A 16299-nucleotide genomic window follows, 5' to 3' on the forward strand; every position below is an offset into this window, starting at 1 on the left:
AGATAAACTGAACAAAAGAAAATGGTACGAGAAAGTATTCCTTGTGAAAGAATTCTATAGAAGTGGGTTGATACAAATAATGTGCCAAAGCTAGTGCACTTAATACTGACACACAGCCTTCTTTAATAATCATAATTACCTTTTAATAAAATGAATGTATGAAATTGATATATCGCCTGAAAGAACACTCAGCAATTTAGTCCCAGTCTTAAGTCTTGGCAGTTGGCAAAGTCAGAAGCAAAAGTAAAATATTCCATTACCTATTCTACTCCATGTGTTGTTAAAAAAAAGCAGGCAAAAATATCAATCTCGGACTGGACACTGTGCAAGATAAGATAGGTACCTTATGATAAGTCAAGAAAACATTCTATCCTCTTGCTATGGTAATTAAAAAATATAGTTTTTATTAAAAACAAGTTTTGTAACAATATCACAGATAAGTGGCTTTTTTACAGCTATATTAGTAGGTATGGCTGTCTTTCATGCGGGGATTAAAAATCTTAGCTATTCTTCTTATCTCATCTCTGTCAATAAGTAGTGGGGTTGCTTGATGAACACCACCATGTGATCTATCTGTACACATTGTATCCTGAAATGATAACCAGAAGCAATGGTTAGACTTTACAGATGTTAACAAATAAATCAAAATACAGTAGATTAAGATTGCCCACAAATAAGAAAATAAAGCCATGACACACAACATTTCTTTTTAAATATCTAGCAAAAAACCCAACTACAATTCTTTACAAAAAAATATCATTAAAAGTGAACTCCACTCAACAACAATCTACATAGTAAAGGTAAATTCAGAACTGTGTACAGCACTTTCAGAACAGATACTATGTTTCTTTCTACTTTTCAATTGAGTTTGGCAATGTTAAAACAAGGTTTTCTTTTTTTTTCCTTTCAATTCTCTTTTACTCAAACGTCCTTATCTGGTTCGTGATTATGAAAAACGATTTATTGTTACTACTCATAACTGGTGTATGCAGTTTACGATAGTAAACAACATCCTTCTACACATACACAAAACACTCTCAGGTGTGCTAGGTGATGCACGCATGTAACATTGCTCCACAGCTAACAGCAATTTTCAGGTGAATTTGAGTAGTGGTGATTACAGAAACTTGTGCACTTGTGAGTAGCAATGTGTGACAAACTTGAAACTAATCATCTTCAGTTAAATATATTTTGTACTGGTGACAATGATAAATATTAACATGGTGTATGAAAGCAGCAAGGATCAAGCTGCTGCACTTGCAGTGCTGCCAACCTAGACCATGCAGTGAAGAGTGCCTTGGATGAAGTTGACAATTTTTTTGACTTTCTAGAAAAACTGCTGCAAGCAATTGCGAAAAGAGTGACGGACATGGTAGGTGATCTGAAAAGGAAATTAGAAAATAAAGACTCTGAAATGAAAAACTGAGAGAAGATTTGTGTGCCAGAAAGTGTAAATGAAAATTGTAAATAATTAATTCTGAATGTTTGCAAAGCAGTGGGTGCTGATGTCACTGTGAATGACACAGATCGCTGCCACTGTGTAGGGCCAAAATCCCAAGGAAAGATGCGAACAATTGTTGTTAAATTAACATCGTATCATTACCGGCAAAAAATATTTAAAACAGAACAGAAGTTGAAAGGCTCACCTACCACAATTCGCGAAGACCTCATGGCAAAAAAACACCATGAAAGCTGCCATTGAGGATTTCAGTCATTTCAATTGTTGGTCACATGAAGGAGGCATTATTATTAAGAAACCTGACTGATCCAAAATTTGTGTGTGCCAGTTCAGTGAACTTCAAAGTTCAAGAGTTTCACAAGTAGCATAGTTTAAAATTGTTGGATACTGTGTGCTTTCCTAGTCATCCTTACTGTAAGTCCAAATTAAGATTATTCTGCTTTTATCTATTCTCAATTTTTCTTTGTCTATCTGCCTTGTTAATTTCAATCTTATACTAGTTTCAGACAGCCTGATCCCAATTTGACTAAATTCTTACAAAATTTACATTACTATTTAACAAATTAAAATCTTTAAATTAATGTTGTAATGGTCCAACTTTTTCAATACTATAATATGCAATATTATTGAATTACATTACTAAACTAGGGACTAGTTTCGGCCTTGGCTGGCCATCTTCAGCCTTAATGTAAAACATCTAACAACAAAACAAATGTACATGCACACAATTGACATAAAAATCTGGGATGAACTATGTGTAAAATCTGAAAAGTAAATTAGGCTCTAAATTCTTAGCATTTGGTGTATGCTCATCATCCAGACCCTTTCTTGTATTACCGGGTGAGTTGGTCGTGCGGTTAAGAGCAGGCAGCTGTGAGCTTGCATCCAGGAGATAGTGGATTTTTTTTTTTTGCTATCTGCTTTACGTCGCACCGACACAGATATGTCTTTATTAATAATCTTGACCATGATGGTCGGGATTGGATCCGTATTGACTTAGTAACAGTAAATATGTTGGAAGATAGTCCGCCTAGTCAATACTATTCATTTATTTACCTTTCACCTTAACATCTAGTACATGTTTCGAGAATATTATGCATTCTCTTCCTCAGATAGTGGATTAAAATTCAGTATACAATAAGACCTGACTAAAATACGGGGGCCCCCATAAAAAATTCAAAACAATGAGTATGACAATGTGACACTTAAAAATTTTGGATAGTACAAACATAGAATTAAAATCCCATTTTGTCAAGTACAAATTAAAAACACAATATATAATGTCTAATTAAGTACAACGTCTTGTGATGATATGAATTCACAGTGTCCTTGAAGTTGTCTTGCGTAGTTCAAAAATGTTGAGTTAGGAATGAATGAAATTGCATTAAAACTTGAAGTCCTGCTGATATCCACCGTTAATGGGTTTTAAAATGATGTCTATTTAAATTAAAATATTGGACACAGCGTCGTATAATGATGTGAATTTATGGTGTCCTAGGAATTATAATACTATCTTGCGTAGTTCAATTGGATTTGTACAAGAATAAATGAAATTGCGTAAAAACTTGGAGTCCTGCCATTATCTTTGGTTGATAGATGTATTATGCAGCCAGGTTGAAAATAGGTTAAAATGGTCTATAAAAAGGAAATGAAATAAAAATTAACAAAAGGCTCCGACATGAACAAATGAGAATACAACGGGGTAAAAATATTAAACCTTACCAGTGTGATGATGTAAATATTACGTGTGGCATGCATGTGTTAGATAGATGTTGAGGCACCTGATGTTGTATGGCAACTGGTTACGGAATTACATTGGGTTGCGTGATGGATGGAAGGAGGGGTGGAAGGAACCGCCCCTGATACTACAGTCATACTTCCCCCCTTACACGCTTGACATCATTTGGCCTCTTACTAGGGTATTGGGTTACTAATTTAAACAAATGATTGTCTTCTGCAATGTGTTCATTTAGGCTTTTCTCATTATCAAATTTTTGCAATTTGTATATTTCTAATTTCTCTAGGGCATTCATTTGTTTGCCTTTGCTTAATGAATGTAATAAAGTCATATCACGTTCAATATTTGTGAAATGATGGTTGCTTTCATGCATGTGTTCACACATTGCAGAGTATCTAGAATGTTTTCATGCGTTGACATGCTCTTCAAGTTTTAATGCAATTTCATTCATTCCTAACTCAACATTTTTGAACTACGCAAGACAACTTCAAGGACACTGTGAATTCATATCATCACAAGACGTTGTACTTAATTAGACATTATATATTGTGTTTTTAATTTGTACTTGACAAAATGGGATTTTAATTCTATGTTTGTACTATCCAAAATTTTTAAGTGTCACATTGTCATACTCATTGTTTTGAATTTTTTATGGGGGCCCCCGTATTTTAGTCAGGTCTTATTGTTTACTGAATTTTAATCCACTATCTGAGGAAGAGAATGCATAATATTCTCGAAACATGTACTAGATGTTAAGGTGAAAGGTAAATAAATGAATAGTATTGACTAGGCGGACTATCTTCCAACATATTTACAGATATATCTTACGGCGACGATGGGATAGGAAATGTCTAGGAATTGGAAGGAAGCGGCCATGGCCTCAATTAAGGTACAGCCCCGGCATTTGCCTGGTGTGAAAATGGGAAACCATGGAAAACCATCTTCAGGGCTACCGACAGTGGGGCTCGAACCCACTATCTCCCGATTACTGGATACTGGCCGCACTTAAGCGACTGCAGCTATCGAGCTCGCTGACAGTGGATTTTAACCCCAACTGCAAAACAGGAACTGGTAAATGTTGATTCTGTAGTCAGATCATCAATCACAAAATCTACTTGAGTGGTGTTAGTAGTATGCAAGCCACTGGATACCAATGTAAATAACCACCGGTTGACTCAGAACTGCTAAATGGTGTTTCCACATTGACCAACATGTATAAAATGAAATGTTCCCCTAGTGCTTGTTAAAATCATGCTGAAATGCTATTGGACATTGTCAGGACGGCACATGAAGATATGGTTAAAAACTGACATATTCTAAATTTGTGGCTGGTATAAATTTGCAACTTCATGGACATCGCAATGAATTGCGAATTTACACCAAAGTCGACAAACTTGACCATCTTGATTAATTCCCATAAAAAAAGCAGCGTATCACAGTATGATTTACAGGGCCTTCAACATACCATTATCAAAAACCGACTTTAATGAAGAAATACATTTAATTCAAGAAATAGCCAGAAAAAACGGTTACAAGAAAGAAATAATTAATTCAATCATTTAAAAGATCAATTCTCGACCCGAAACTAAACTATTGAAAATAGACAAGCCCAAGAAGGACTATGCAACTTTCACCTTCAATAACACACACATACACCCTTTGACTAACATCTTTAAAAAACACAATCTCGAAATAGCCTCAGGACCACGCATAATAGTAGTAGCATCATACATAACACCAAGACAATCAATAATAACAACAAATATCTTCGCTCTGGAGTATACCGAATCAGCTGCAATAATTGCTCAACAAGTTATGTAGGACGTACCAGTAGGAATTTTGCTATCAGATACAATGAACACATCAATGCCGTGAAACACAACCATTTTTCTGCGATAGGTCAACATATGGACGAATACAAACATAGTTTTACGAATATAGATAACGATATGAAAATATTAAACACAAACCCCAAAGGCCCCTTGCTCAATATAACAGAAGAATTATACATAACATTGGATCAATACACTAACCCCAATTACAATATTAAAAAATAACTGAAAAAACCAATATCTCATTTAACAAAATTATCCCTATTGTAAAAAATTACTATCTTAAAACAGTCAACAAACAATGTCAGACACGAACCATAGTGAAGACGACTGACACGCCCAACTCCGCCCCTACACACACGACAGCTCCCCCCACCCATCCCTCCATTCCCCTTACAGCAACAGATACTAACACCAGAAGAACACGGTACAGTACACGTCAGGCAGCCAGGTTGTACGCTTCTCAACCACTCAACAACAGTAAGTAACTATTACGAAACACACACACAAGCAGACACTTTCAGAACACTATTTTTAAACCTCTAATTTCTATTTTTACTTTTCGCCTTTTACAGATATTTATCAATAGTCATAAACAAGGAAAGAGCAACCACCAACAACTGATTTTACACACTAATGTGATCTGCATTTAACGCTTTCCAGGCTATCAACAACTTCGGCTGCATATATCTACCTTCAAATATACATGTATTTAATAATATTAGAAAATTTGCAAGCTATCTAGTGGTTGAACTTTGTATAAAGTATAGTGGTACAAAGTACCCCATACAAACTCAAGCAAATAACCTCTCATGTTAGACGACCCGTAAACAACGCAAGAACATGTTTTTACCCACTACTTTGGACTGTAACAAGACATATGCATCTTAAAGTGTATTTTACCATGTGTTGTGAACATTTCAGTGTGTTTATGTAGTTAATATTTTAATAGGTTATTTAACACGAGTTTCAGGTCATCAGACATACCTATAATTATGAGCATAATACTAACCACTTTGAAATAAGTCAACTTAACGTCTGTCACACACAATCTTTTCACTTGGCAAGGCAAAACACCTAAAATTGTAACTAATGTAAGAGTATAATACAGCTGAAGATGACTTTGTAAAGAGTCAAAACCAGTCCTGTTATATAAGGAGTTATAATAAAATTAGTATTGATCAGGTGGATCTGTTCTTTTCTATGAAACTTGACCATATCGGTCCTTAATTGGTCTGTATTGACTCGTATTAATAATGTACATGGGTGATTGTTTAGTCCACCCTGTCAATATATTATTAAGATATGAATTATTTATACATACATGTTTCGGGAGCCTTAACTTTGTAATAAATATAACTTTATAATAAATCAGTGCATCCTATAAAGGGTCTTAACTTCAACAAGATGTCAAAATTGGACGATGAGATGGTAGATTCATAATGACAGCAACAATACAAGCAGTGACAGGTAACATTTTATCAGTGTCTGACTCAGCTAATGGACCCATCCAGGGTGATGATACATGTTTGTAAGAGTGTAAAGGATAGGAGGAATGAGTGAACTGTGCAAGAGTGTTTTTAAACATGTTCCATGTCTAACATGTTGGGTTACAACAGACATTATTAAGAAAAGCACTGTGTACATATGTTGGTCTATAGTTGATGTTGTATAGGACAATGCTTAATGTAAATATGGTAGATGTTGTATCTTGAAATTTGGATAAGGTTGATTTTGATGTAAACACACTGATGAAGGGAGTTAAATAATTCAAATATTAATAATATATTGACAGGGCGGACTAAACAATCATCCGTGTACATCATTATTAGAATTTATACCACCCACAAATTAAGAATGTGTCAGTTTTAACCATATCTTCATGTGCTGTCCTGACAATGTCCAACAGCATTTCAGCATGATTTTAACAAGCACTATAGGAACATTTCATTTTATTTACGTTGGTCAATGTGGAAACACCATCTAGCAGTTCTGCATCAGTTGGTGGTTATTTACAGTAGAGTCGAGTGGCTTGCATACTGCTAACACCACTCAAGTAGATTTGGTGATTGATGATCTGACTACAGAATAAACATCTACCAGTTCCCGTTCTGCAATTGAAATTGTAATGATTAGCAGTGGTGGAACTAACAGTTCTATGAATATTAATACAAGAAAGAGTCTGGATGATGAGCATACTCCAGACACTAAGAATTTAGAACCTAATTTAAATTTCCGATTTTACACAGTTCATCCCAGATTTTAATGTTAATTGTGTGTTTGTACATTAGTTTTTATGTCAATTGTGTGTTTGTACATTTGTTTAGTTATTAGATGTATTACATTAAGGCTGAAGATGGCCAGCCAAGGCCAAAACTAGTCCCTAGTTTAGTAATGTAATTCAATAATATTGCATATTATAGTACTGAAAAAGGTGGACCATAATGACATTAATTTAATAATTATTATTGTGATCAAAATTCAATACGCATCAAAACCATGAAGTTTATATCCTGTGAAAATTAAAATCTATTGGAAAAATCCGCACTAAACTGAGCTTTCTGAATTGAATCAGATATTTACAGGTTTTGGCTTACCACAGTAAAGCTCAAATCATAATTTTACTGGTGAAATGAAATAGCGTATGGCTTTTAGTGCTGGGAGTGTCCAAGGACATATTCAGCTCGCCAGATGCAGCTGATTTGACTCCCGTAGGCGACCTGCGCTTCGTGATGAGGATGAAATGATGATGAAGACGACACATTCACTCAGCCCCCGTGCCAGCGAAATTAACCAATTATGATTAAAATTCCTGACGCTGCCGGGAATCAAACCTGGGACCCCTGTGACCAGGGGCCAGCAAGCTAATCATTTAGCCATTGAGCCGGATCTTTTACTGGTAATCTTTAAATTTTTGTAAGAAGTTAGCAACATTTACCACTGATGTCATTCATCCCTTTGACAATAGTAACTGTTTCCTGCATTCCGATGCCACCCCCACCCCCACCCTAGCATGCTAGAATCTCCAGCTTCAGACCCTCAGGCAACAGCAGATATTCTTGGAGTGACCTTGAGTAACAAGAAGCATGTACTGCAGGTAGTTCACCTAAATGCTCAGTCTCTCACTCCGCAAACAAAGATGGATGAGCTGAAAGTGGTCCCAATATAATGGTCCGTTATTGGACATTATAAATTTTCCAGCTAACTCATTCTTGGTTGCCTGCGTTTCGCCCTCATGTGTTAAGTTAGGCTCGTCAGTTGGGACTTAGCACACCACCCAAGACGCAAGGCTAGTGCATACCGTGGAGGCCACTGCATAGGCTATTTGAAGCCACCAGCAGTGCCAATGCGCTATGAGAGCTATGTCTCATTTCCAAAAATAGATGCCTGCCTGGCCATCAAATGATGTAGATGTTGATTCCCATAGGGAACCTAAAATACTTGTCCTGAATGAGTAAATTTATAATACCAATATAATGGTAAATTATGAAAGTGGTCTTCAACACACTGCATGTGGATGTTATTTTAATGAGTGAAACTTGGCTCAAAAGTAAACATAACTCAAAGAATTTCAACCTACCAGGATACCGACTTATGAGATTTATAGAAGAAATAGGAATGATGGTTGTTTAGGGGCATATGTGCTTAGCCATTTAAAACCAAAATTTATCTGTCAGCAAACTCAACCATATGAGCAGAAACCAGGATAGATGTTTATTGAAATTATTGTACATAGTACGAAGAGTTTGTTGTGTGCTGTACATAGACCACCAAAGGCAGGATGCTTGACCGAATTAGAAACGGACTTAGTGAGATTATTACCATCATACAAGCATGCGATCATTATGGGAGACTTCAATACGAATCTTTTAGACACTATCGCAGCGGAAGCAAAGCATCTATTACATACATTCCAGGTGTGTAACATGACACTTCTTCCTCTCTTGGATATATTTTTTTTTTTTTGCTTTATGTCACACCAACACAGATATGTCTTATGGCGACGATGGGATAGGAAAGGGCTACGAAGTGGAAGGAAGCGGCCGTGGTACAGCCCCGGCATTTGCCTGGTGTGAAAATGGGAAACCACAGAAAACCATCTTCAGGGCTGCTGATAGTGGGGCTCGAACCCACTATCTCCCGATTACTGGATACTGGCCGCACTTCAGCGATTGCAGCTATCGAGCTCGGTCCTCTCTTGGCAACTTATCATACTAAAGCCTCTCACACTTTACTCGATGTAATACTGACAACAAACCCTGACAGAGCAATGAACCATGCACAGACCTCAGCCCCTGAATTTTCAGCTCCTGATGTCATTTTCAGGCCCTACTCCCTAAAGGTACCTAAAGCCAAGCCCAAGTACATTACCATATGAGACTACAACAACGCAGACAATGACGCGTAAATGACAGACACGAATTCTAAACCTTGGCATGACGTTAAACAAATGACGAACCGGAATATTAATGATATGGTTCACACTTTTATTGACCTAGTGTTACAGATTTTTCATAGACATACTCCTTTATGCATAATAAGAACTAAGAAAGTAAAATCCCAATGGATAAATGAGAACATTACACATTTAATGGCAATGCGAGATGCAAGTCACAGAAAATACAAATGTGAACAGCAAGTTCAAATTGATATTTCCCTTTAAATTCAAAAAGACTTTAACTAAAACACTAGTTATGCCTATACTGAGTTCCTGTGCAGCTAAGAGGGAAAGAAGGGTGAGAGATAAATGGGCGGACAAAGAAAATATTACAGTTCAGGGAAACCAATTAAAATTTTGAAAATTTTATATTCTCTCTCTTTTAAGCTGATTAACAATTTAACATTACAATAACAATGAATAGCCTATAAAAAGTTCAGTTACGAGCTTAGGTAACAAAAATATTTAACAAAAGTTCAATAACTTTATACCTAAGGAAGAGCTCAGAAGCTCTGAAGACATTACACTAAAGCACCTTGGAGAGAGGTAATCATTCACATATTCAATGATCAGAAGTATCGAGTACCGTACGGTACCTAAGGGCGAAGCCCCGAACAAAATGCAAGTAAGGAAGCTTAGATACCCATCCTAATAATAATCAGTTCATCTTGACTTTTACAATATCACACAGTCACATTTAGGCTGGCCTGTACTGTTTACCAAACTAATCCTGAAACATTAAGTGAAGAAGTCGTAGCTACTCACACCATTACAAAGGTCGGACTCAATCCCAGCCGTCCATTCGACAAAAGGAAATATTACAAAATACCTGGAAAGCAATATTACAATTAAGGGATAACAACCCGTTGCTTAAAAGCTAAGTATACTCATTATTCACAGGTGAATGTTCAAGAAAAATTTATTGAAAGAACCATAATAAGCAGGAGCAGAAGGCCCATACTACACTGCTGCGAAATGGAAGGAAAAACAATAAGGCTAAATTTACCAAATGGCCAAGAACAATAAAATGGAAGCTAAAATCAAAGCATTCCAGAAAAGCTTACAGGAAGTACCCAACTGGATATAAGGGCCAGAGGTGAAAACTTCTGAAGTGGGTTATCAGTAATCCCTGCCTCCCTCGTAAAATTTTCGAGTCAAATCCAAAGCACGCACCAACCTTCTTGATAATGACACCCCGTTTGCCCTTCCCGATAGCAATACATTCTAAAGTACTGTATATCATATTACACAATAACATTTGCACACTACCAGTTAGTTCTGTGATAAAACATTCTTTGTAGCATGTTTCACACCCAGCAGCTGCTTTTCAGTATAGGTTTCTTTGAGGCATCCTTCCCCTTGTGATGACATTTTCATCTTCTGAACCATAAGTGATTCCAGTGTAGATGTGTTTAATGTAGGCCTGATTTTTTTTTTTTTTTTCCTATCAACACTGAAAACTTGTTCTTTGGGAGAGTTATTGTCAGGTATAATTAATACTGCAAATACAACATTACTTAAAGTTTTATAGTGGAGAAGAGTAGAGTAGAGTATCACTGCCAACTCACAAGCATTCAAATAAGAAGTTAAGCAGCAATGCTTCAAACAATTAAACATTTTTCTCCGCAGAAAGTTATTGTTAGTGATAATGTCGCTTTTCCATAATAATTTCCCCTTTGACCATAATGCCGTAATTGTGAGGTGAAATTTGTAATATTTATGGAAAATCCATAATAGTTTACATCTCTGAAGGCCCCACAAAGCAGCGGCTAATCCATTCTACCAAATGACTAAGTTATACAAAAGTTTAAAGGCCGAAAGAAAGAAATCGAATTTAAATGTTTATAGAAAACTTGGTCACCAAATTCAAAGTTGAGAGGAAGTTAACGAGGGTACCTCATGGATGCTTCCTTATATTACATAAAGACACATCAGGGCAAAATTCAGAGAATGAAGATGGAAAAAGGAAGCCTACATAGAAGTTAGAGTTACCAGAAAGATCCTACATATAAAATTAAACTTGAACGAAAATAGAAAATTACATGCTAAAAGACATGGTAGAAATCTTTCCTAATTACACCTCAAAAGACAATTACATAGTTGGTATCCTCCCAAACTTGTCAGTCCATTGTTAGGCTAGCAGAAAACCCACCTCATCAATCTCCCTCTTAAGGGGACTCTCCTCTTCGTAGCATGGCTCAAGTAATACTGTCCCATGTCAAGATCAAGATAAGAGCAAAACCTGCCCATTAAATCGCAACCGGGCGCAACATTCCAGAGAAAAGGAAAGCCAAGACGAAGATTGGATGACAGGATACCTGGGGGGGCGGGGGGGGGGGGCAACATGATTGTATGACACATTACTAGCAGTGGTTGGAACATGCACATAAAAATACTGTACAGTAATATCCTTTACAGAATAAAACACCAGCCGAGCTGGCCATGCAGTTAGGGGCACGCAGCTGTGAGCTTACTTCCAGGAAATAGTGGGTTCGAACCCCACTATCGGCAGCCCTGAAAATGGTTTTCCATGGTTTCACATTTTCACACCAGGCAAATGCTAGTAAACCACCGGTAGTGATCTCTGTTTGCTTAAGTCGAAATTTTTCCAGCACATAATTCATAAATTTGAAGTCAAGAACACAACAGTAGGGCTGGCAGACAGTTTCAATAGCTAGAGAGGCCCAACTCATGGTTCAGTGCCAATTCTTGATTACTGTGATATACTGTAGTTTACACTGTCTGCACTGATGAATCACTACAGAAGTTACAGCACATGCAAAATGCATGTGTGTGGTTCATCTGCAACCTTAAATACAAGTGACATCGTCCTACACCAAACTCGGCTGGTTCCGTCTATAAGACAGACATAATCTTCACAGTCTAACCTTACTTCAACAAACTTTAAATGTCAATTCTCCTCTTTATCTTAAAGAACATTTCTGCAAACTCTCTTTCTTCGTCTCCTTCTTCTTCTTCTTCTTCTTCTTCTTCTTCTTCTTCTTCTTCTTCTTCTTCTTCTTCTTCTTCTTCTTCTTCTTGATTATCATAATATTCAGCCATCTAGCCGATGAACCATACTCTGCCATTCTTCCCTATCTAAGGCTTTCAATGTGGTTGCTCTGAAAGAACTCTGTAGGGGGCCGTTCACCATGTCAATCCATCACGTTGGAACTCATCCTCGTTGTTTGGTTCCCTGGACTTTGTCCTCAACAATCAACTTTTGGAGACTACCATTTCATCACATTATACGTCCAAAGTAGCGTACGATCCACTGGGAAACCTTACATGATAGACAAACTTTTATCTGAAGTTGGTTCAGGATTGATGTGTTCGTGCATCACGTATGAGGATGGTAAATGTCTCTGCACCATACAAGAAGACTGAAAAGACTAGAGATTCAATGAGCTTCTTTTTTGTATTGATGGTGATGTTATTATCTATCCAGATCTTCCGCAGATGGATCATTGCTACCTTTGTTATTTCAATTCTTCGCTTTATTTCATCTTTGGAACCACCAGAAATGGATAGTAAGGAGCCTAGATATACATACTGATGTACAACTTCACAACCACAAGAGCACATAACATGCATTTTCTTACCATAACCAATCACAAGTCCTCAGCATATGGCAAGTCCTTCACAGTTACTGCAATTCGTGAATGGAACAATCTGTCTCAAGACATCATAGGAATATCAGTGTCCAAGAAATTTAAAAGTGCATGCACAAAATATCTGATGGAAAGACTCAAATAGCAAGGCAGCAAGACATAATCACTTTCCTACTTCCTCGTCCTTTTTTCTTTTAAATTCTCTTCCACCCGTCTACTTTAATCCTTCCCCTGTACCTTTCTCAAATCAGGTGAAAACTCACAGGACAAATGTTATACTTCACAGATAATTCCACGTTGTTTGGTGATTCTCTTTTTGTTTTTACAACTTTAGTGTATATCTTAAAAACTGTACTCCTTTCCTCTATTATTGTGCTCTTTCTCCTTAACTGTTGTAATATTAATGTACAAATAGTTACTGTTAGCTACAGTTCAATAGTTCTACATAGTTCAAGTTAATGATAGGTTACTTTTTAATAATACGCAATTAACAATTATTATTATTATAATTATTATATTTGCCTTTATTTGTAGTGGCGAAGTTAGGACTCATGGTCCTCTCTTACACATAACCACACTTCATTAACATTGTACATCTGAGAGCAATATTCATAATATTATCTTAAAACTACCATTACAAACTAGAAACAAAATATGAAACAAAATAACATAAACTCTATAAATATTCTTAGTCATGTCTTAAACTATCGTTACAAATTAAAAGTTGATTGACACTAAATACCCTAAGCACAGTAAACGTACATTCATACACACATTCACCCTACCAGATTCATTCGGCCTGGCGGCACACATCGAGGAGATGCTCACGGCAAGACAACTTGAAGGAATTTAAGGATTGTATGGCTCTAATGTTGTGGGGGAGAGAATTCCATATTCTAGCTCCATTTGCAACAAAGGAACGGCTGAATGCTGCTGACCTGCTGAGAGGGATAGCAAGTGTACTGCCAGAGCGTGTGTTATGCTGGTGGAAAGAGGATAGGAAACTGAGTTGTGAAGATAAGTAGTATGGGATATTCTCTTTTAATACTCGAAAGATTAATACTGCCACGTGGAGGTTTCTATATTGTTCAAATTTTAGAAGGGAAAGTTGTCGATAATAAGGGGTAACATGAACATCATAGCGTAAGGAAAAGATAAATCTAATACACGAGTTCATAGCACGTTGTAATCGGTTTAGTTGTTCTCTCGTGGCATCAATTAGTACTACGTCACAGTAGGAAAATATAGGGAGAATAAGAGTATTTATAAGCCTAATTCTCATGTTTAGTGGCAGCATATTTTGATGATATTTTAGTGGGTGAAGGGACGCGTACACTTTTCTACAGATATTTGTAATGTGCTCTCCCCAATTAAGATTCTCGTTTATAATTACACCAAGATTTCTTACCGAGTTTTCGTACTGAATAATTTTACCAGATAAAGTTAGTGGAGGAATGATTTTGTTTTTTGCCTACTTTTGATACTGGTTAATTGTAAGACAGGAACAGCTGTCCCTGACTTTGCCAGGATAAATAAATTATCTAATCTATCTATCTAACCTATATATCTACCTATCTACTTAAGTAATACCAGAGCAAATACTGTAAGACATGGTCAGATGGTTTCCTTCTGCAGTGGAGATTATGAAATTATTAGGATGTACTTTTCATGCAAATATAGGAGGTCCCTCTCTTCAATTGCTACAGATGAATCAGCTATTCATCAGATGTCAGGAATCTGTCACTTTAATATCAGAACAGTTTGTGATTAATAACCTGAACAGTCCATGACTACTATTAGGCACACAGAAGAGAATACAACATGACTATCTAGAGAGTATTATCTAGACAGTAGACTAAGCACCAAGCAGAGTAGACTTCGGTTTAACGGTGGCTAGTTTCAGCTAGCTTTGCAGCTCTGAATTTGGGAGGTGGCATGGCTGGTCCCCACTATTGACTCTCCTGAGAATGGTTTTCTATTCTCCTGCATGAAGGCAAATGTCAGGACAGATCCTTTAATTGGCCACAGATGCCACCCTGCTCACCTTCTCTGCACCAAAAATCACCACCACAAATCTCCCAGCCAAAGAGAGTGCATTCCAAGAGGCCCACCATAGCCCTTCAGAGTTAGTTTGTTTAGACTAGAACACAGGTAAAATAACTGTTGGTTCTTTAAAAACTCCAAGGTACTGTATAATCACAGAGAAACTATCCTACCAGCCCAGCGGGTCTGTACGACAACAGTTATTTTTCTTGTGATAGCCTTGATCATAAGTGCTTAATATAACAAATAACAACACCGAGCTTTATAGCTGCAGTCGCTTAAGTGAGGCCAGTATCCAGTATTCGGGAGATAGTGGGTTCGAATCCCACTGTCGGCAGCTCTGAAGATGGTTTTCCGTGGTTTCCCATTTTCACACCACGCTGTATCTTAATTAAGGCCACAGCCACTTCCTTCCCACTCCTAGCCCCTTCCTGTCCCATCATCGCCGTAAGACCTATCTGTGTTGGAGCGACGTAAGAAAAAAATAATTTTTTTTAGTAGTACTAGTAGCAGCAGCAGAATCAGGTGACCTCAGCTACTGTGTTGCAGACATTTTGATTTGATGTCACATAGACTGCCAACCTGTCTATTTTGAGGTTCAGATTTACTCTACCAGATGGCAGAGAAACAGAAGCTTTGTTGGGCAATCTATGGCCAAGATTTAACTAATATTGTACATACTGGTAAGGTTGAGGGAGCAATACCTACCCTAATACAGCACATTATTGACAAAGTATTTTATGTCCGACTCGTTGGCTGAATGGTCAGCATATTGGCCTTCGGTTCAGAGGGTCCCAGGTTCAATTCCCGGCAGTGTCAGGGATTTTAATCGCTTCTGATTAATTCTTCTGGCTCGGGGACTGGATGTTTGTGTCCGTCACAACACTCTCCTCTTCATAATCACACAACACACTACACTACCAACCACCACAGAAACATGCAATAGTGATTACATCCTTCCATATGGGTTGGCGTCAGGAAGGGCATCCGGTCGTAAAAAAGGACCAAATTCCCATGTGCGATGCAGTTCGCACCCGCGACCCCACAAGTGTGGGAAAAGCCATAGGAAAGAAGATGATTGACAAAATATTTTATGTACTGGAAACACGAACTACTCAACTGCATTCAAAAAACAAAACGACGTTTGATATGGCATGTACTGTAAATGTACAGTAGGC

The 16299-nt window shown here is 37.3% G+C and overlaps 1 protein-coding gene across 1 annotated transcript in view; it reads right to left on the reverse strand.

Annotated features, from left to right (window-relative positions):
* Window positions 1–388: 388 nt before the first annotated feature.
* LOC136863678 (uncharacterized) overlaps window positions 389–16299 on the reverse strand; it is a 51699-nt gene continuing 35788 nt past the window's right edge. Inside the window, exon 3 of the mRNA XM_068226033.1 lies at window positions 389–589. Coding sequence (XP_068082134.1) covers window positions 461–589 — 129 coding nt within the window. The 3' untranslated portion in view covers window positions 389–460. The remainder of the gene's footprint in view (window positions 590–16299) is intronic.

Source organism: Anabrus simplex, chromosome 2 (assembly GCF_040414725.1).
Source record: "Anabrus simplex isolate iqAnaSimp1 chromosome 2, ASM4041472v1, whole genome shotgun sequence".
NCBI lineage: Eukaryota > Metazoa > Arthropoda > Insecta > Orthoptera > Tettigoniidae > Anabrus > Anabrus simplex.